The 20,170-nt window shown below is 38.2% G+C and overlaps 1 protein-coding gene across 2 annotated transcripts in view; it reads left to right on the top strand.

Moving 5' to 3' along the window:
• Positions 1 to 4,954: 4,954 nt before the first annotated feature.
• Lats1 (large tumor suppressor kinase 1) overlaps positions 4,955 to 20,170 on the top strand; it is a 45,087-nt gene continuing 29,871 nt past the window's right edge. For both annotated transcript variants that reach the window (XM_046427408.2, XM_046427407.2), the window contains exons 1-2: positions 4,955 to 5,257; positions 17,784 to 18,279. In XM_046427408.2, coding sequence (XP_046283364.1) covers positions 17,929 to 18,279 — 351 coding nt within the window. In that variant the 5' untranslated portion in view covers positions 4,955 to 5,257; positions 17,784 to 17,928. The remainder of the gene's footprint in view (positions 5,258 to 17,783; positions 18,280 to 20,170) is intronic.

Below are 20,170 nucleotides of genomic sequence, written 5' to 3'. Positions count from 1 at the left end.
TGAAATTTGCTTCCTTTAATCTTATCTCAAGAGCCATAAAAATCACTTAATTCTCAAATATTCAGATATTCAAAACTATGTATTGTAGCTTCTTCAGGAAGAACCTTTCTAATTTATCCTTTTAGTGGTTCCTTGTGGACAGGGTTCCCTTCCCAATTTTTCTTGGATTCAATCTACTTTAGGACTCCTTTAGGATATCTTTTAGGTGTCATATTTCCTCCAGAAAGCCTTCACTGACTTCTGACAATTTGAGCTAAATTGTTCTCTGCTTCAAAAACCCATTGTGCATAATTTAAGCAGACTGTCTCCCCCTACTGGGCCACAACAAGAACAGGGGATATGTCTTCTGTTGCATTAGCATATTTAACAGTATGATCCATAGTAAGCAGTGAATTAAACTGAACTCACAATCTTGTTTTCCCTTTAAGAAATAACTTGTTTGCCTAACTCCCTGTTTTAAGTGTGACTTCAAAAAACAAACACTTTTCTATGAGGTGTCTGCCTTGCTGAGAGTATGACAGAAACCTTGCCATCCTTGTTCTGGGTACAGTATTCTTTTGGAACGCTGTATCAGCTTATTTTAATTTTTGTAAAATTAGATTGCTGAGTAGTTGAACTTAATCCCTAAGTTTTCACATATGAACTTCTAAGCACATTTTCCATATTTTTGGGTTAATGCAAATGGTTTCTGATCCTTATTATATACCTATTATTGTTCTAAGACAAATTTCATTTCAGCATACGAAAGAACAATCTCCTTTGCCTCTTCTAAAGAAGCTACTTTAAGAGTTGCCCAACATGCCATCTACACTTTCATCCTGTTGGTTAGGAGATACATGCTAAATGAACCAAATTTCTTGGGCATGATTCAATTATCAGTGACACATAAACCTTTGGTATTTGGTTACAAGTATTAAAATATTTATGGACAAACCTAATTTATTGACATCTTTCCATTTATCTTTTTCATAAGGCTATTTTGAGAAAATAACTGCAATATCATCCTATCAAAAGTTGGGAATAACTGAAAAATTACTTGACCTTTGTGAATAATACTTCTATTTCATTGTATGGTGGAAACATCCTTTCAATAATCCATTCCAGAATCTTAGATAAGAAACATACCAAGTTCAGTATGTTATAGCGAGCCTTCATTTAAGCTTATGGTATGAATATGGTATCTAGCCCATGCTAACAGAAGGTCTAAAGCAGTAATAGTGCTCATGTTTTACAGATATGAAACCTGAGGAGAACCAAAATATGGTATGCAATTCCTTGATCTCTTTTTAATTGGTATCCTGAACCTCCATTAATGTGAATTGGCAATGTTGAACAACTGAAAGCTGGTTTCTAAAAGTCATCAGCATTGGAACAATTTCTAGTAACATTTGCTACATTAAAGGTTAAAAAAAAGGGCAGGTGGCACACGCCTGTAATCCCAGTGGCTCATAGACTGAGGCGGGAAGATGTGAGTTCAAAGTTAGCTTCAGCTATGGCAAGGCAGCCTGCAACTCTGTGGGACCCTGTCTCTAAATAAAATATAAAATAGGGATGAGGATATGGCTCATTGCCCCTGCGTTAAATCCCCAGTACCAAAAAAAAAAGAGAGAGGGCAGGGAACCAGTCAGGATATGGGGAAGTAGAAAAACTACAGATAGATGATTAGGTTAAAAAACAATAATCAAAAATTAATGTTCAGGGCTGGAGCTCAATGACAGAGCACTTCCCTAGCATGTGTGAGGCACTGGGTTCGATCCTTAGCACCACATACACAAATATATAAAATAAAGGCATGCTATTCATCTACAACTATAAAAAAAAAGTTGAAAAAAAAATAATGTTGAGGGCTAGAGATGTAGTTCAGTGGTAGAGTACTTACCTAGCATGTGAGACACCCTGGGTTTAATCCCCAGTACTGAAAGAAAAACAAAAACAAATTTGTGCTCAATTCCAAACTGTCATGACAACTTTGGCAGACAATAGGTGATAGACCAGCACAACTCAAAGCCATCAGAAATGCATTAACTCAGCTGGGCACCACAGAGTACACATGTAATCTCAGCTGCTCTGGAGGCTAAATTAGGAGGAACCCAAGTTCAAAGCCAGCTTCAGCAATTTAGCAAGACCATCTCAAAATAAAAAAACAGCTGAGGATGTAGCTCAGTGGTTAAGCACCTCTGGGTTCAATCCCTGGTACCACCCTCCTCCCTAAAGATGCATTTACTCTCAAAGTTAATTTTTGTATAGGTCATGGATTTATGAGGCTAAATTGTAATTAATACTAGACTATAAAATAACAGTTTTCAACAAGACAAACCCTTGCATAGGATAAATTAAACTTAAATCTGTTGTCAACACAAAGTCTATTGAGCTCTAGCACCTCAAAAACTAAACAACAACCAAAAAAAAAGTCTCTTAGAGAAATCCTAGAAGCAATGATACCCAATAGCAGTCAGCCCACTAGAACCCAGATTTGGTTTTAAATACCATTCTCCAATAAAAAGAACCAGGGCTCATTAGAGAAGTGATGATTCCAGGATGGGACTGATATATGAGATAGCTTGGAGTATCTTGTAGTGGTGTATGACAAAGATACAGAAGCCAAATGAAAGCCACTAATGGGCAAAACTGGAATGATTCGAGCAAAAAATAACTGAAGTATAAAATATCCGGGGTCCATAATGATATAAATATACGAATAGTGGGGGGAGTGGCAAAGTAAAGTCAGAGCAGAAATCCAAGTAATTTATTGAAATTTTCTGCCCTCAAGGAGGTAGAGCATAACTCTCCATTCCTTCTGTGTGAGCTGTGCTAGTCTTCCCCCAAGATTATATTAATTTCTGGGAGGTCCTATGTTCTCAAGGCCATACTGATTTCCAGACTAATTCCATATGTACTTCTTTTGTACCTCCCTACTGTCTATTACCCATGCATGAAATGTAGCCTCTATTCCTCTGACGCATCAAAGGCTGGATTAAGGGTTTTTTTCATCATGATAATAAAAAACCTTTAAATGCAATGCCATTTTCAAACATCCAGTCTTTCCCTGGCCTTTTATCACCATCAGCACCCACAGTCCCAACAACTTTGCATTTTGTCTGTTCTTTCCTGATCATTTTTACAAAAATTTTAATTGTAGATAGACATATCTATGTTTTATTTATTTTTATGGTGGTGCTGAGGATCGAACCCAGTGCCTCACACATGTTAGGCAAGTACTCTACCCAGTTACTGAGCTATAACTGCAACCCCTTTACTGATCATTTCTTCTTTCCTCATTCTTCTCACCCCTTACAAATACAAGCCTCCCAGACCTGTGTTGAACAATTTACTGAGCTCCTTGAATTATCTAGGAATTTCCCCAAAGACAATGGTTTATGGAGATATTTTCCTTTAGGTTTACAGAGCTTGAGAGCTTAAGTGAAAAAGTTCCATGGGTTGGTAACAGTGACAAGATTCTGGGGGTAATGTGTCCTTCCAGTTAAATAACCTCTGAACAGAGCAAGTAAGCCCTTACATACAGCATAGAATTTTAGGGCCAAGTGTGACACTACAGGTTACTTAGTCCTCCAGTTGAAGAAAGCTTCTTAATGACACTCCTGGAGCCATATCCGCTACATCCTACAAACTCTGTGATTATATGGGAATTTTTAAATTTGTTTTTTTGTGCCAGAGACTGAACCAGGAACTTATAAGGTGAACTCCTAGCTGAAATGTTTTATTTATTTATTTCTTGCTTGCCATACTGGCAATTGAAACCAGGGCCTGGCAGTGTTAGGCAAGAGCTCTACCAGTGAGCTACATCCACAACCCTTTTTGTTTTTTTCAAATTTCGAAACAGGTCTCACTAAATTGTCCCTGGCCTTGAATTTTTGACCTTCAGGGCTCAGCCTCCCAGGGATTTCAGGTTTGTTCTGCCTGAAGTGGAATTTTTTTTTGGAGGGGGGTGGGGGTGGTACCAGGGATTGAACTCAGGGGCACACGGTCACTGAGCCACATCCCCAGCCCTATTCTGTATTTTTATTTAGAGACAGGGTCTCAGTGAGTTAGTTAGGGTCTCAGTGAGTTAGTTAGCGCCTCACTTTTGCCGAGGCTGGCTTTGAACTGGTGATCCTCCTGCCTCAGCCTCTGGAGCCACTGGGATTACAAGCGTGGGCCACCGCGCCCAGCTTAAGTGGAATCTTTTTAACAGAGGTATTCACATTTGAATTTAGGGATACAGTAGCCAGTAATTAATTTAACTTGATAAAAAGTAGCCTTTAATTTTTATAGTTAGTCTAGTACAAATATGTCAAAAGGAGATATCTGAAAGTACTAATAGTATCTATTTTCAAGAAGCAAAATTGGCAAAGATGCTCTTCGTTGCAAAGGACGGGCACTATCTTCCAAAACCACAAACTAAATGACTCCATCCCTGACTTACAATTCAGTTTAACAAGAAATAGAGCCCTCTTCTCACACCGCCCCCGTTATTCCAACTCTGGCAATAACGACCTCCTCTTCTAGGATGAGGCGGACACACCTCAACTCTGCTCACGGGTCGGTCGTGGTTGGCGACATTGTCTGGCTGGTTCAGAAAACACACGTGCTCGAAGCTCACTAGACAAGAATCGGATTTTATTTAAGCCCTCAGATCTCGAATCCTGATGTCCACAGCGAGGCTTCCGAGCGCCACTCCCGGCCGCTTCCCGAGAATTGAGCTCCTGGGGACGCGGTTCCCGTCTCTCCGTCCGGATGCAGAGCTCGATTGGCTGAAGGAGCGACTGCGTACGCCGAGCAAGCTCGGGCGGGGAGTCTTCGGCCGCGCTCGCGAGCGGGTCCAGCGGGCGCGGCAGGCGGAGCGTAGTGGGGCGACGCTCACCCACGCGCTGGGCGGAGGGACACCGGCCCGAGCAGGGAGGCCGCAGGCGGCGCGCTCACTCCCCGCGGCCGGGCAGCCAGAAGCCCCCAGTCCTCGGCCCCCGCGCAAGCGACGCCGGGAAATGCGCACATCCGGTAAATCGCAGCGGAGTGCGGCCGCGGCGACACGGAGTCGAAGGCAAAATGGCGGCGGCGGCGGCGGCGGCCTGGTGCTAAGGGGAGAGCCAGGTCCTCGCGACCCCTGCGACGGGCCGCGCCGGCCTGCGGCAGCCCACCGGCCTCTCTCCCCGCCCTGCGCCACCTGGGACACTCGGGGCCCCTGGGACGTGCTCCGGCCGCCTCGGCTCCTGCCCTCGGGCCCGTGGCCGCTGTCCAGGAGCCCCGCTCTCCCCTGCAGGTAAGTCCGGGGCTGCCGTAGCGGGTGGGGCTCACTCTCTCCTCCGGAGTCCGCTCGGCCGGGGCGGTGGCCGCAGGGGCCCACGCCCATCCCCGCTGGCGGGGGTCCAGGGGCTGCTGCGGACGGGCGGGCTGAGCCGGCCGGGTCCGGGCCTGACTTGGCTGGTCGCTTTGACCTGAGCTGAGCCCTGCCCTGGGGAAGCGAGGGTTGGCCGCACCGGGTGCTGCAGGAAGAGCCCCAGGCATTTCGGCCTCGGACGTGCAGGTCTGGCTGGGAAGAGCCTGCCTTGCTGGCGGCCTCGAGGCGACTGTCCCCTCCTACCCCACCCCCAACTCGCTTCGGAGGGGCGGAAAGAGAAAGGTGGTTCTGAAGGAAAGTTGCGTTGAAAGAGCTACCGCAGTTCTTTGGACCGCGGAGGGCCCGGATCCTTGGGTATAACTTGAAATCGTGGGAATCTCTCCCTTACGCTTTAATGTTAGGTCACTGTTCATAGTTCGAAGCGATGGGAGCGATGGCGGTGGATTTATAGAATAGGAATGTGTATATCAATTTCGGGAACTTTGTTTATTATAACTTGGAGCGCAAAGAATTACTCTTGGGTGATTTTATTTAATCCCATCCTCTGACTTCTTCAATTAAAAGTCATTTTTAAGGGAACAAAGTGAATATTTTTCGATTCATGTGAATGACTTAAAATGTGTGTCATCGTCTAGAACTTATCGTTAGTGAGCCCTAAGTATCCTCTGTAACACAAATAATATTATCACTCCAGTTTTGTAAATGCACTTGAATGCCTGAGATTATGAAACTTGTCAGACCTTTATGAATTATTTATTGAAGGTTGAAAATATTTATCCATTTTTCCTCCATGAGGAAGAAAAGGTAGGACAATTATATTCGGAATGCATGTTGCCTACTAAGATACCTACGTTTGTGATTGCCTTACCAAGGTTTTCTTTTACCTTTAAATAAGTAGACAGATTGATTCCCTAAGGCGGTGGAAAAATTTGACTGATTTTTAAGTAGCATTATGTTCCTCTGATAAACTGTTACTGCAAGAAACTAGATCATAGCACATACTGTCAAAGGCACATTCTTTCTGTGCCTGTTGATTGATTATGCCTTGCTAGTCTCCAAAACAATATAAAAAGTACTTCCACTACATTTTTTAATGTATGATATCTGGCCTTCATTTATAGGCAGAGTTTTTGTTTTGCTTTTAATGTTGGTCCTTGTTCTATGTACATATTCTATGTGTATGTTCTATGTATATATCTTGGAATAGTCCCTCCTCTCATTATTTTAGATATGATATTTATATTAGTAGGTGACTTTTTTTACATCACTTTTAGTCATTGAGCAACTTTGTCCAGAAATTACCATTTTTCAGCATGAAGATAAAAATATACTGATTGTTTTCGCTTTTTTTTTTTTGGTGGTACTAGGGATTGAACCCAGGGGCTCTCTACCACGAGGTACATTCCCAACTCTTTGTATTTTATTGAATTTATTTTATTTAGCTTAGCAGGAAGGTCTTGTTAAGTTGCTCTGGGTGGCCTCATGTTTGCAATTCTTCTGCTTCAGCCTTGCTAGTAACTGGGATTTCATCAGCTAGTTCTTAGAAAGTAAATGAAAGAAAATGTTTATGTTCAGAGATTTGTGAATATTGCTCTTTGAAAAACTAAGACTCTGTTGCTGCTGAGAAACACAACCAGTTATCATTGCTGTTCTCATAATAACATAATTCAGACCAAGGTAACACTTTGAAATCTTATCATGTAATGGTACCTTTTTTTTTTTTTCCTAAATTCAACAAGAAAACAATATGCATTTGGGTTTACTGATTGTTGTATTTTTGAAGAGGGTCTTAAATTTCAAAACAATTGAAATTTTGTCTATTCAGTGTAAACAATCTAAGTGTCCCTTAAAAGCCTAAGTGAACATACTCTCTGCGCATAGAAAATTCAAGATGTAGATATGATGAAAAGAGGCTGAATTAGATGTGGAGTCCTTCCTAGCATTACCCAGATAACTACATGACCTTATGTAGGTCTCTTTTAATTCATTTCATTGTCTATTTAAAAAAATATGTGTACGTATATTTTTTTTCCTAAATATATAGCTAGATCAATCAAGCTGTTCTTCAAGACACATTATCTCTATGAATCCCTGACCAGGTAAGAAAAATAAGACAAGAATATGAAGAGGACAAAAGCACGTTTTATTTGAATCATGCAAATAGAATGTAGTTTTCAGAGGATAATAGATCGAAATTCAATGAAAGTTTCTGTTAGGGAGGCATTTGCATGAAGTCTTGAAGATTGGGTATAATTTCTACAAGACAAATATAGCAGTGGCCCTTTCAATAAGAATAAACAGGATGTGCTGGTGAGGTGGGACATGCCTATAATCCCAATAACTCTGGAGGCTGAGGCAGGAGGATTGCAAATTCAAATCCAGCCTCAGCAATTTAGTGAGGCCCTAGCAACTTATCAAGACTCTTTTTTAAAAAAAAAAAAAGCTGGAGATATAGCTCAGTGGTAAATCCTCCCTGGGCTCAATTGTCAATACCAAAAAAAAAAAAAAGGATGAGTAAGGACATGACAGTAGAAAAGCAAAAGGTATATTATCTGAGAGCCAGTAATTTGGTTAGAGTATAAGGTACAAGTATGGAGATAAACAGAAAATATATGTCAGAGATAAGCAGATAATAACTAAGTTATTATGAGTCAGGTGCTTGTTCTAAACATTTGACATGTATTTAATGCTCACAACAATCTTATGAGATAGAACCTAATTTTGCCCATATTTGAAGATGAAGAAACTAAGACACATAGGTTAAGCAGCTTGCCCGAGGTCAGACAGCTAGTATGTGGCAGAGCTGGAGTTATAACCAGGTAGAACTCCAGAACCACTAAATTGAAGTTAAGAGTAATTTAATGTTATGTAATAGGGAAAGTGACATGATTAGAACTGTTAATTAGGAAAAATGATCTGGCACCACTGTACTGTTGGTTAAAGAGGTAAGCTGTTTTGCTTTGAAGAGTTCTTTTATTTGAGACAAGGATTCATGTGGTCCAGGCTGGCTTCCAACTTGAGATCCTCCTGCCTCAGCCTTCTGAATAACTGGAATTACAGGCAAGTCCCACCACACTTGGCTTTTTTGAAGAATTCTTTTAAAATTCATCTTTATTATTAATTTGAATTTTGACATGTCATAGTAATAAAGATTATTAAGATTTGATAATTTTAATATTGGCCATATCTTGTTTATGGGATTATAGATGAGTACACCTTGAAGGCAATCTAACAATAAATATCAGAATTTTAAATGCACACTCTCTTAACACATAATACACACACACACACACACACATATATTTTTTTCTTGCTGTGCTATTCACAATGCCGGGGATTGAACTCAAGATCTCAAACGTGCTAAGTAAGCACTATACCATTGACCTATACCCCTGGCCCTAGGCATTGACCTATACCCTTGGTCCTAGGCATTCACTTTGATCCAGCGTTTCTACTTCTGGGAATTTATCTTAAGGAATGCTCAAGAATTTTTATTGCAGCATATATTTATTAAGAGTGTGTGTGTGTGTTGCTAGGGATTGAACCCAGGGCCTCCTTCATGTGAGGCACGCACTCTATCAACTGAGCAATGTCCCTAGCCCAACAAGCTGCTTTTCTAACCCTGGAAAAGATTTCAGTTTTGAACTCTTTTATTCCCTTGTATTTCTGCTTTCAAATTAGCTGCTGCTTTTTTGACTTATTTGTTTACTTATAGTAAATTTTTTTTACTAATCAGGAAAATGTCTCATTAGGCAGTGTCACCATTGTGCAAACATCACAGAGGCACTTACTCAAACCCAGATGATATAGATCAGTCACTCACATGGTTTCTCTTTGTGTTTGTGGGAGGAGGTGGTGGTACTAGGAATTATCTAGTGTGCTTCATGCATATTAGATAAATACTCTACCACTGAGCTATATATCCCTAGCCCTTTTTTACTTTTTTTTTTTTTTTAATTTTAAAAAAATTTTGAGACACTGTCTTGACAAGTTGCCTGACCTTGTTTTGAGCTTGGGATCTTCCTGCCCCAGCCTCCAGAGTAGCTAGGGTTATAGGTGTACACCACCACGCCTGGCTTTACATGGTCTCTTGGTGCAGTCAAGAGATGCAATAAACAAGGATGTATGAGGCTATTGCTGGCATAACCAGCATACTGTTACAGTAAACTTTATTTTTTAATAAGTAGAAAGGTTACACTTTAATGATAAGTAAAATATAGTAAAAACTCAGTAATGTCATTTATCAAGTATTATGTAATACATAATTATAAGCGCTGTCTTATATGACTGGCATCACAGTAGATTTATTTACATCAGCATCACCACAGACATGGGGGAAATACATTGTGTTGTGATGTCACAAGGTGATAGGAATTTTTCAGCTTCATTATACACTCTTGGGACTACTTTCGTATGTGTGGCCCTTCACTGACTGAAACATTCTTATATGGCACATAACTGTACAGTAGCAATCAATATATACTTCTGAAATTGCTTTTTCCAAACTCTTTTCATAGAATTATAAGAACAGTTATTATAGGCAACAGCTTTCCCAAATATTTTGCCACTGTGAATCAAGGTTCTCCATTTTCCCGGCGTCCAGTATCAGCTTCCTACAGCTCTTAGCCTGATCACTAAGCCAATACTGCATAGGATTTTGTTGTTGTAGCACCTCACTTCTGGGTACCAATATCTGTATTAGAATAATAAGAAACTAAATATACAGATGACAATGGTCAGATCATATATAAAACTACAACTTAGACCTATATCCTTTATAGCAGTAGATCCAAATAGTCTGGATTTAGTCTGTATCTACCAGCTTTCCTAATTTTTATCCCTACTTCCAATTCAGTACCAATTAGAGAAAGCTAGATAAACTTCTCAAATCAATCAATTAAGGTGTCCCCTTTCTAGTTATCTTACTTCCAACTTCCCCTTGGGAGCAATCTATAACATACTGTACAGTAGCAATCAATATATGTATCTCTCTATATATATGATATATATCAATATATCATACCTTGTCTTCTCTTTTTTTCACTGTCAAGCTTTCCCCCTCTTCTGCCTGTTTTTGAATCTACCAAGTGCAAGTGGTAGTAGATGACTTCCTTCCTATAGCATGTTCCAAATAAACAGCCTTTGCTTGCTTTTATTTGGGCAGTCTTTGTTTCCACAATATTACTAACAATAATCCCAAATATCAATGGCTTAACAGGGATTTCTGTTTTGCACACAAAATCCAGTAATTGTCAAGAGACATTCCTTTAATATTAAGAAGCCACTGTCTTAAAATATGATTTGCATTGTCACCTAAACAGGAAAGAGTATTAGAAAAGTACACTGGCTTTTAAACTGCCTCATTCTAGAATTGAACCATGTCACATCTCACCAGGGTTTTCACATCCAGCCCTGTATTTGGAATTTTAATAAGAATTTGTAGTAGAACCATTCTAAGATCCAGAATTCTTCTGTCATTTCCTTTTCTTTTTTAATTTTCTATTTGGGAAAATTTGATGCAAACAGAGAAGCAAAGAGAATAGTTCATTGACTCTTCATGTGTCTGTTCCCCAGCAGGAACAATCTTTACCACATGGTCACTTTTGTCTCATTTATATCCCAATTTTTTTTTTTTTTTTTTTATTTAGAGCTTTATACTTAAACGTAGTAGCTAGGTTCACCCGACAAACTCATACATGACTGGAAATTGATTTCAGTTCATGATCCCCCTCAACTATATTGTTTTGAAATGAATTCCAGACATTATGTTTTATTTACAAGTATTTCAACACGTACATGAAAGACATAATTTCTTAAGCTGGGCACAGTGGTGCATGCTTGTAATCCCAGCTGCTGGGGAGGCTGAGACAGGAGTATTCCGAGTTCAAAGCCAGACTCAGCAAAAACAAGGCACCAAGCAACTCAGTGAGCTGGGGATATGGCTTAGTGGTTGAGTCCTCTGAGTTTAATCCCTGGTACTCCCCCACCACAAAAAAGAAAGACATCAAATTTCTTTTATTTATTTCATTTATTTAAACCTGCAACACACTGTTATACACACACCAGAACTCAGATATCTCTGTGACCATATGCACTTGAATGTTATTAGGCGTTAACTCACTAAAGTACAGAGTTACAGGATAAAAAGCTGGAATAAATCTCTCTGATCTAGCATTTTTTGAGGTTTATGAATCTCATAAAATGCTCTGGGGAAAAAAGATTAAATATGGCAAATTTGGGCAATACTACATTCTTTTCTTATAAATTTATGTTTATATAAAATTATATTTTGTGTATTATGATTCCATTTTGGTTAGTGGTAGTAGCAGTACATGTTAGAATATGCAGTGTTAATAGTGATTATATTTGTTTCTTGTGGCTTACTTAAAAAAATCACTATACACTTGGTGGCAAAAAAACAACATAATTCATCCTCTTATATTTCTGGAGACCAGAAGTCAAAAAACAATGTGTTACCAAGATGGTTTTTCTTCCAAAGGCTCTGGAGAGAACCTGTTTCTTGGCACTTCAGCTTCTATGGGCATTCTTTGGCTTCTGGTCACATCACTCCATTCTCTGCCTCCTTCATTACATTGCCACCTTTTCTGTGTATACCAAATTGGTTTTCGCCTCTCATAAGGACATCTGTGGCAGGTCTCATTGTGATAATCCATGATAACCTCTCTATAGTGAGGTTTTTTTGGCTTCAGCCCACACCAAAATCCTTAATTTAATCACATCTCCAGAGTTCCTGTTTTCAAATGGGGTAACATTTACAAGTTCCAGGAATTAAGAGGTAGATATTTGGTGGGGGGGTCATTATCCAGCCCACTATAATGATTCTCTATAGAGGGAGGTGAATTGTGAGAAACTTCTACTTTAAATATTTACAATATATAAATATTTCAATAGAATGCATCTTTTGGGCTGGGGTTGTGGTTCAGCGGTAGAGTGCTTGCTTAGCATGGGTGGGGCCCTGGGTTCGATCCTCAACACCACATAAAAATGAATGAATGGAATAAAGGTATTGTGTCCAACTACAACTAAAAATAAATATTTAAAAGAAAAAAAGTGCATCTTTTTTTAAAATTTTATTTAGAGACAGGGTCTCACTGAGTTGCTTAGCACCTCGCTTTTGCTGAAGCTGGCTTTGAACTGGCAATCCTTCTGTCTTAGCCTCATGAGACCCTAGGATTACAGGCATGTGGCACTGTGCCCAGGAGAATGCATCTTTTTTTTTTTTTTTTAAAGAGAGAGAATTTTTTTAATATTTATTTATTTTTTTTAGTTCTCGGCGGACACAGTATCTTTGTTTGTATGTGGTGCTGAGGATCGAACCCGGGCCGCACGCATGCCAGGCGAGCGCGCTACCGCTTGAGCCACCTCCCCAGCCCAATGCATCTTTTTTTAAAAATATATTTTTAATTGTAGTTGGACACAATATCTTTATTTTATTTATTTATTTTCATGTGGTGCTGAGGATCAAACCCACTGCCTCACACATGCTAGGCAAGCACTCTATCACTGAGCTACAACCCCAGCCCTGCATCTTTTTATAATTAGATAAATAACATACACACTCCCTGTGGTGCTCTGTGGACCTCATGCATGCTAAGCACACACTCTTGTACTAAGCTACATCCCCAGCCCCAATAAAACTATTTTCTCAGCAGTAAAAAGGAGGAGGAGTCACCTGCATTTAATAGAGTTGAACAAATGCAGTAATGTGGTTCCTACTATTAACCAGGTCCTATGTTATAGAAAAGTTTTTTGTTTTTTTAAGAAAAAGAAGCAAAACTATGTTTATTTTTTTGCAAAACTTAGAACAGCACAACAACAATAAAAATGATGGTTAACTTAGGGTTAAGACCCCAAATAAGTATAATATTAAAAGAATACCTGAACTGGGTACTGGTGGCATAAGCCAGTAACCTCAGTGACTTAGGAGGCTGAGTGAGGTTGGAGGATCACAGCCTCAGCAATTTAGCAAAGCCCTAAGCAACTTAGCAAGACCCTGCCTCAAAATAAAATATAAAAAGGGGCTGGGGATGTGCCTCAGTGGTAAAGAGCTCCTGGGTTTGATCTCTAGAGCACCCCCTCCCCCCAAAAAAAGCCATATATAATATAAATGAATTGCAGTCCAGATACTGAGAGAATTAACATGTGAGATTGCACAACTGTTAATCTTTAATCTTTGAAAAATGGCAAATTCCAGCAGCTACAGAAAATATCTTTACTTTCTGAAAAGGCCACAAGTGAAATCTGCAAGTGTTATTGAACTAAACTTTATTTTATTTTATTTTTAGAGAGAGAGAATTTTTTTAAATATTTCTTAGTTTTTTCCGCGGACACAACATCTTTGTTTGTATGTGGTGCTGAGGATCGAACCCGGGTCGCACGCATGCCAGGCGAGTGCGCTACCGCTTGAGCCACATCCCCAGCCTTTGAACTAAATTTTAATCCCAGAAAATTATTTAGTAATTAATTAATAATTATTTTTAATAATTGATAATTAATATAAAATGTAATAATTTAAATATTTAAAATTAATCATTAAATTTATATTATGGGAAGGCTTAGAAAAGAAATTATTATTAGTGACCATCTTTCTTCACAAAAGTACAAGGTATGTCCTAATTTCATATGTGAGATGAATCACTAGATTGGATTATATTCTGAATAGAATGTGCATAATTTTTAGTGTTCTGTAAGATAGTGACGAAGTTCTTTTTTTTTTTTTTTTAACAAAAATGGAGAAATGTGGGCTGTTTGTCATGTTGCTTGATGATTCATAACTAATTTAGTTATTTTACCACAAAAATATTTACAAATTCATGTAACATTATTAAGAAACTACTTCTGGTGGTCTGTTAATAGGGCTTCATCTTATTTCAGTCCTGTTATAAATTTGTGTGTATGTGGAATATAATTAAATTTCTAAAAGTATAAATTTTTAAAAATAAAGGGTTTATTTAACAACTCTGTAAGGTATAAATTACAAAAATTGATTAAAGAAGGAAATTTTATGTATTTTACTATAATAATTATTTAGATATTAAAAAATATTTACATACCATACTATTTACCTATTTAAATTATATAATTCAGTGTTTTCAGCTTATTTACAGAGTTGTACAACCATCACTGTATTTTAGAACATGAAATATATTTATTTTTTCCATAGTTTTTGAAACTTGCTTTTTTTATTTTTTTGTAGTTGTAGATGGCAGAATGACTTTATTTTATTTGTTCCTTTATATGTGGTACTAAGGATTGAACTCAGTGCCTCATACATGCCTGGCAAGCTCTCTGCCACTGAGCTACAGCCCCAGAACCTTGTTTTTTGTTTGTTTGTTTTATTTGTTTTTTGTTTTTTTAGTTTTAAATGGACACAATAACCTTTATTTTATTTTTATGTGGTGCAAGGATTGAACCCAGTGCCTCATGCATGCAAGGCAAATGCTCTATTTTTTTTTTTAGGTCTGTTATATTCATAGTTTTTAAAATGTTGTGAACTTTTTTAAACTAAGTTCTTTTGTTGTTGCTTAAAATACATTGTGGGACTGGTGATTTAGCTCAATGACAGAGAGCTTGCCTACCATGCTGGAGAACCTGGATTCAACCCCTAGTACCACATAACAAAAAGAATATGGTGGGTGGACATGGTGGCACATGCCTGTAATCCCAGCTACTTCAGAGGCTAAGGTAGGCAAATCCAAAGTTCAAGACCATCCTGGAGAATGTAGTAAAAACCTATCTCAAAAACAGGACTGGAGATGTAATTCAGTGCCTGCCTAGTATTTGCAAGGCCCTGGATTCAACTTCCAATACTGCCAAAATAAAACAACAGAAAAACACTGTGGTGTCTGTTCACATTAGTACATTTAGATAGAAGTACATCATTCTTTTTGACTTACTCAAATATTATGTAGATTTACTATGAATTACTTGAATACTCCTCCATTAATAAGCATCTAGGTTGAAGTCCTCTTTTGCTATCATAGACAGTGTTTCAGGGAACATTCTACCTCTTCACATGCTTGTTTGTATATACCTTTAGTTGTATTGTATTGTTCCTCTTAATTCTTGTTCAGCTGATTAGATAGATGTTACTCCAGCCATTATATCTCAAGGATCAGTTGCAGCAAATTGTGTCTAAGTCCACAGTGCTAATTAATGAATTGAACAAGTACCTGAATCCCATTTTTTTTTTTTGCTTTTCTGTTATTAAATGCTGTGCCTTTCTAGCATCTGAAGAATTCTGACAAAGAAGATTGTATCCAAAACAGATGATTTGAATGAAAGAACAGTTAAAGGAACTGGGGATGTTTAGGATGTGTGTGTTTATTTCATTCGTTCAATATGTATGTATACATTTATTAAGTACTCACTGTTTGCCAGGCTCTCTCACAGGTAGTGCATAGACAATGGTGATGAAACAAAGTCCTGTCCTGGAGCTTTTATTTAAGTGAGGGGAAATGGACAATTAACAAGTGAACAAGTACAACTATTTTGTGATAAGTAATAGTGATGAGTACTATCAAGAAAATGAAACAGCTGGGCATGATGACACATACCTGTAATCTCAGCTATTCTGGAGACCGAGGCAGGAGGATCACAAGTTCAAGGTCAGTCTGGATGATTTAGTCTGAACCTGTCTCAAAGTAAAATAAAATCAAAAGAGATGAGGATATAGATCAGTAGGTAAAGTGCTTACCTAGCATATGTGAGGCCCTGCGTACAATTCCCAGTAGGAGAGGTGGAGGAGGGTGAGCCACCGGGTAAATCAGGTGACCAAGGAAAGAAAGGCTCTTGGAGGAAGAAACAGGACAGAGATCTAAATGACAAGAAAGAGATATCTACATATCTGGCTATAGACATCTTTATGAAACATGGGTGATAATTACATTTAGTGAGGATGGAAATAGACTCCCAGTAGATGATAATGACAGAGTTTCAAATCCCAGCAATACCATTTTTGTACTATTTTGCCAAAACTGAACTTGAGTTTGTTCACTTACAAGGTAGAAATAGCCAGAGGTATTAGGGTGATTAAGATAAGAACACAGGCAAGATTGTTTAAACTGATCAGGATCAGGCTATCTGCGTGATGCTTCTCATGAAGAACACATTTCTAATAATTATTACAAATCACAAATGGGGTGGCTCACTCTTATTTTTTTTTTTTGTACTAGGATTGAACCTAGGGGTGCTCTACCACTGAGCTATATCCCTAACCCATTTTATTTTTGAGACAGGGACTCTCTAAGTTGCTGAACACCTTGCTAAGTTGCTGAGGCTGACCTTGAACTTGAAATCTTCCTGCCTTAGCCCCTGAATTGCTGGTATAACAGGTATACAATACTGCGCCTGGCTGGCTCTCTTAAGTTACTAATTTTTCCCATCAATGGGCACATATAAGTAGACTTTAGATGACTGTTCTTTCACTGTGTTGAAAACACACATGCCTAACTGAGGAATAATAAAAGTTGACCTCAGCGATCCTTTCCGTATCCCATTGTTGATACTCTTACTTGTCTCTCATTTTGGAGAATAAACCCAAACATTTCTTTTTGAAGCATCTTCTGGATCAGTGATTTAAGTAACTTTTTTTCTTGTACTTTGGGGGATTGAATGTATGCTGTGCAAGAGCTCTACTACTGAGCTACATTGCCGGCCCTTTTATTTTTTATTTTTTTATTTTTTTAAAAAGTACTCTACTGACTAAGCTATATTCTCAGCCCTGATCTGTAACCTTTTTTTTTTTTTTAATATTTTATTTACATTTTTAGTTTTCAGCAGACACAACATCTTTGTTTGTATGTGGTGCTGAGGATCGAACCCGGGCGCCCATGCCAGGCGAGCGCACTACTGCTTGAGCCACATCCCCAGCTCCATTGCCGGCCCTTTTAAAAGTTTTATTTTGAAATAGGATCTCATTAAGTTGCCCAAACTGGCTCCAAACTTGGAATCCTTCTGTCTCAACCTCCCTAGTCGCTGGGGTTACAGGTTTGTACCTCCAAACTCAGCTGAAAACCTTTTAAAGCAGCAATACCCTTTCTTGTAATAAAATCTTATACTGAAGTCTAATTTTTAAACCTAAAATCAGAGACACTAGATGAAGTTGATGAGAGGTTGCCTACTGTATCATGTATATTATCACTTGGTTATAATCCTTTGCATTTGAATGAGTTTTATATGCTTATTAAAGTTCTCTTAAAATTATTATTTTTTTACTCATTGTAACTATTGCTGGAGGTAAATAAGGTAAATCTATTTTATAGACTTGGAAATAAGAGGTTAAGTAACTTCTCCTGATCCTACAGTAATCCGTAGTGGAGCCAGAACTATAACCTGATCCCTTAACTCAGTGAGGGTTCCCCCTCATAAATGGTACTTTTAAAAAATTTCACTGTATGGCTTTAATTAATTTATTTTTCTTTCATAGGGTTAATTACTTCAATTTTAAAGAACTTTAATATTCCTGGGGACTTTTCTCAAAGGATCATTTTTACTTCTGCTCAAGAGAAAGCTCTGAATCTATCAAGTAGTTCTTAAAGTCCTTTGTGTGGGTTACGTATATAGATGTTTTCATGAAGAGGAGTGAAAAGCCAGAAGGATATAGACAAATGAGGCCTAAGACCTTTCCTGCCAGTAATTACACTGGCAGCAGCAGACAAATGTTGCAAGAAATTCGGGAATCCCTAAGGAATTTATCCAAACCATCCGATGCTGCTAAGGCTGAGCATAACATGAATAAAGTGTCAACTGAAGATCCTCGACAAGTGAGAAATACACCCAAATTTGGGACATATCATAAAGCCTTGCAAGAAATTAGAAACTCTCTACTACCATTTGCAAATGAAACAAGTTCTTCCTCTCGGAGTACTTCAGAAATTAATCCACAAATGTTTCAAGATTTGCAGGCTGCTGGATTTGATGAGGTAAGAATTTTTGAGTTAAAAGGTATTCTTACCTTGTACAAAATACTTTAGGTACTTTCAAGTTCAAATATTTTTTTTTTTTTAGTGAATTTAATTGTAATAAATTTGTGTGCTCCAGCAACAAAGAATGTTAGTTTACAATCTCATTAATTATTATAACAAAATGATGGTTATTTCTTTAGTTTCTTATGTGCTACCTATCACTGAATTCTGGAGTTTCTAGAATTTAAAAGGCCAGGTTATAAAGTCAGAGTAGAAGTGCATTTGAAGAGAACTAGAGGTAAGATTATATGAAACATGAACTTGATGAGCTTAATGGCTGTTGGAGAAATGACAGCTCTAGGGATATAAATTTAAGTTTATAGTAGGGAGATAAAGTTGTGGGTTGGTTGGTTGGTTGGTTTGGAGATGAGGTCTTTCTACATTGTCCAGGCTGGTCTTGAACTCTGGGACTCAAACAAACCTCTAGCTTCAGCCTCCTAATAAGTTGGGACCACACACACCCTTGTCCTGGGAGGAGAAAGAATTGTAATCATGGATTTGATACCACAGTTATGTATGTACACATCACTTTTAGGCCCAAATCATAAATTTCCCCAAAGTACTGAAATTTTAGTTAAAACTATGTCAAGTTTTTCTTTAATATTTACCTTCAGAACTTAATTCTGAATGTTTTTGAGATGGGGTCTTACTTTGTTGCCCATGTTCACCTCAAACTTGGAATTCTCCCACATCAATCTCCTGAGTAACTGGAACAACAGTTATACACCACTGCAGCAGATTTTTATATGGAAATTTTTTCAAGGCATGCAAATTTAATCCTGTTTGGTTTAGGTTAATAATAAAATTTGTTTCCTATGATAGCATACCTTGTGAATGAATATTTTAGGTGTCAGAAATCATAAAATTTGGCTATATAAAATGTAACAAAATGCAAATAGTAGCTTTTTTCCTGATTATATATTACCTATTATGTTAAAAATTAGAAAATAATGAGCCAAGCACGATGGTCATGCCTATAATCCCAGTGACTCGGGAGGCTAAAGCAGGAGGATCACAAGTTCAAAGCCAGCCCCAGCAAAAGCAAGGCACAAAGCCACTCAGTGAGACCCTGTCTCTAAATAAAATATAAATAGAGCTGGAGATGTGGCTCAGTGGTTGTGTGCCCCTGAGTTCAGTCCCCCGTAGCAAAATAAAACAAAAATTAGAAAATAATGAACTGAAAATGATCTTTAGTTGCATTATACAAAGATAACTACCCTTAAAATTTCTTCACTAGTATTAATATTTAAGTGATCACATTTCTAAATATCTCTATACAGTCATACATGAATAAGACTTAAGGGAGAACCATTAGGCAATGTCATCCTTGAGTGAATACAGAGTATATTTACACAATCTTAGATGGTGTGGCTGCTATACACCTATACCTAAAGAGACCATCTGTGTGTCATATTTATGAACATAAATATGAAACGTGGTGTATGACTAATTTTTAAAATGAGAACCTAATATAAAAAGGGATATTTATAATTATACTAGATGGAAAAGGGATTTATTTTTCTGGCTCATTTTATTTAATATTTAACTAATATCATTTTCTATCAATTTTGTACTTGGGTATTTGGTGGGGGTGGTGAGTTACAGGGATTGAACTCAGAGACACTCAACCACTGAGCCACATATCCAGTCCTATTTTTTATTTAGAGACAGAGTCTCACAGAGTTGCTTAGGCTGGCTTTGGACTTGCGATTCTCCTGTCTCAGCCTTGTGAGCTGCTGGGCTTTGTACTTGGGTATTTAAAAAATACTATATCTGGGAGCTGGGATTGTAGCTCAGTGGTAGAGTTCTTGTCTTGCACATGTGAGGCCCTGGGTTCAATCCTCAGCAC

This window comes from Marmota monax, unplaced genomic scaffold (assembly GCF_021218885.2).
Source record: "Marmota monax isolate L192 unplaced genomic scaffold, Marmota_monax_Labrador192_F-V1.1 WCK01_AAM20220418_F8-fsc00114, whole genome shotgun sequence".
Lineage (NCBI taxonomy): Eukaryota > Metazoa > Chordata > Mammalia > Rodentia > Sciuridae > Marmota > Marmota monax.
This window is presented reverse-complemented; position numbering and strand designations above follow the sequence as displayed.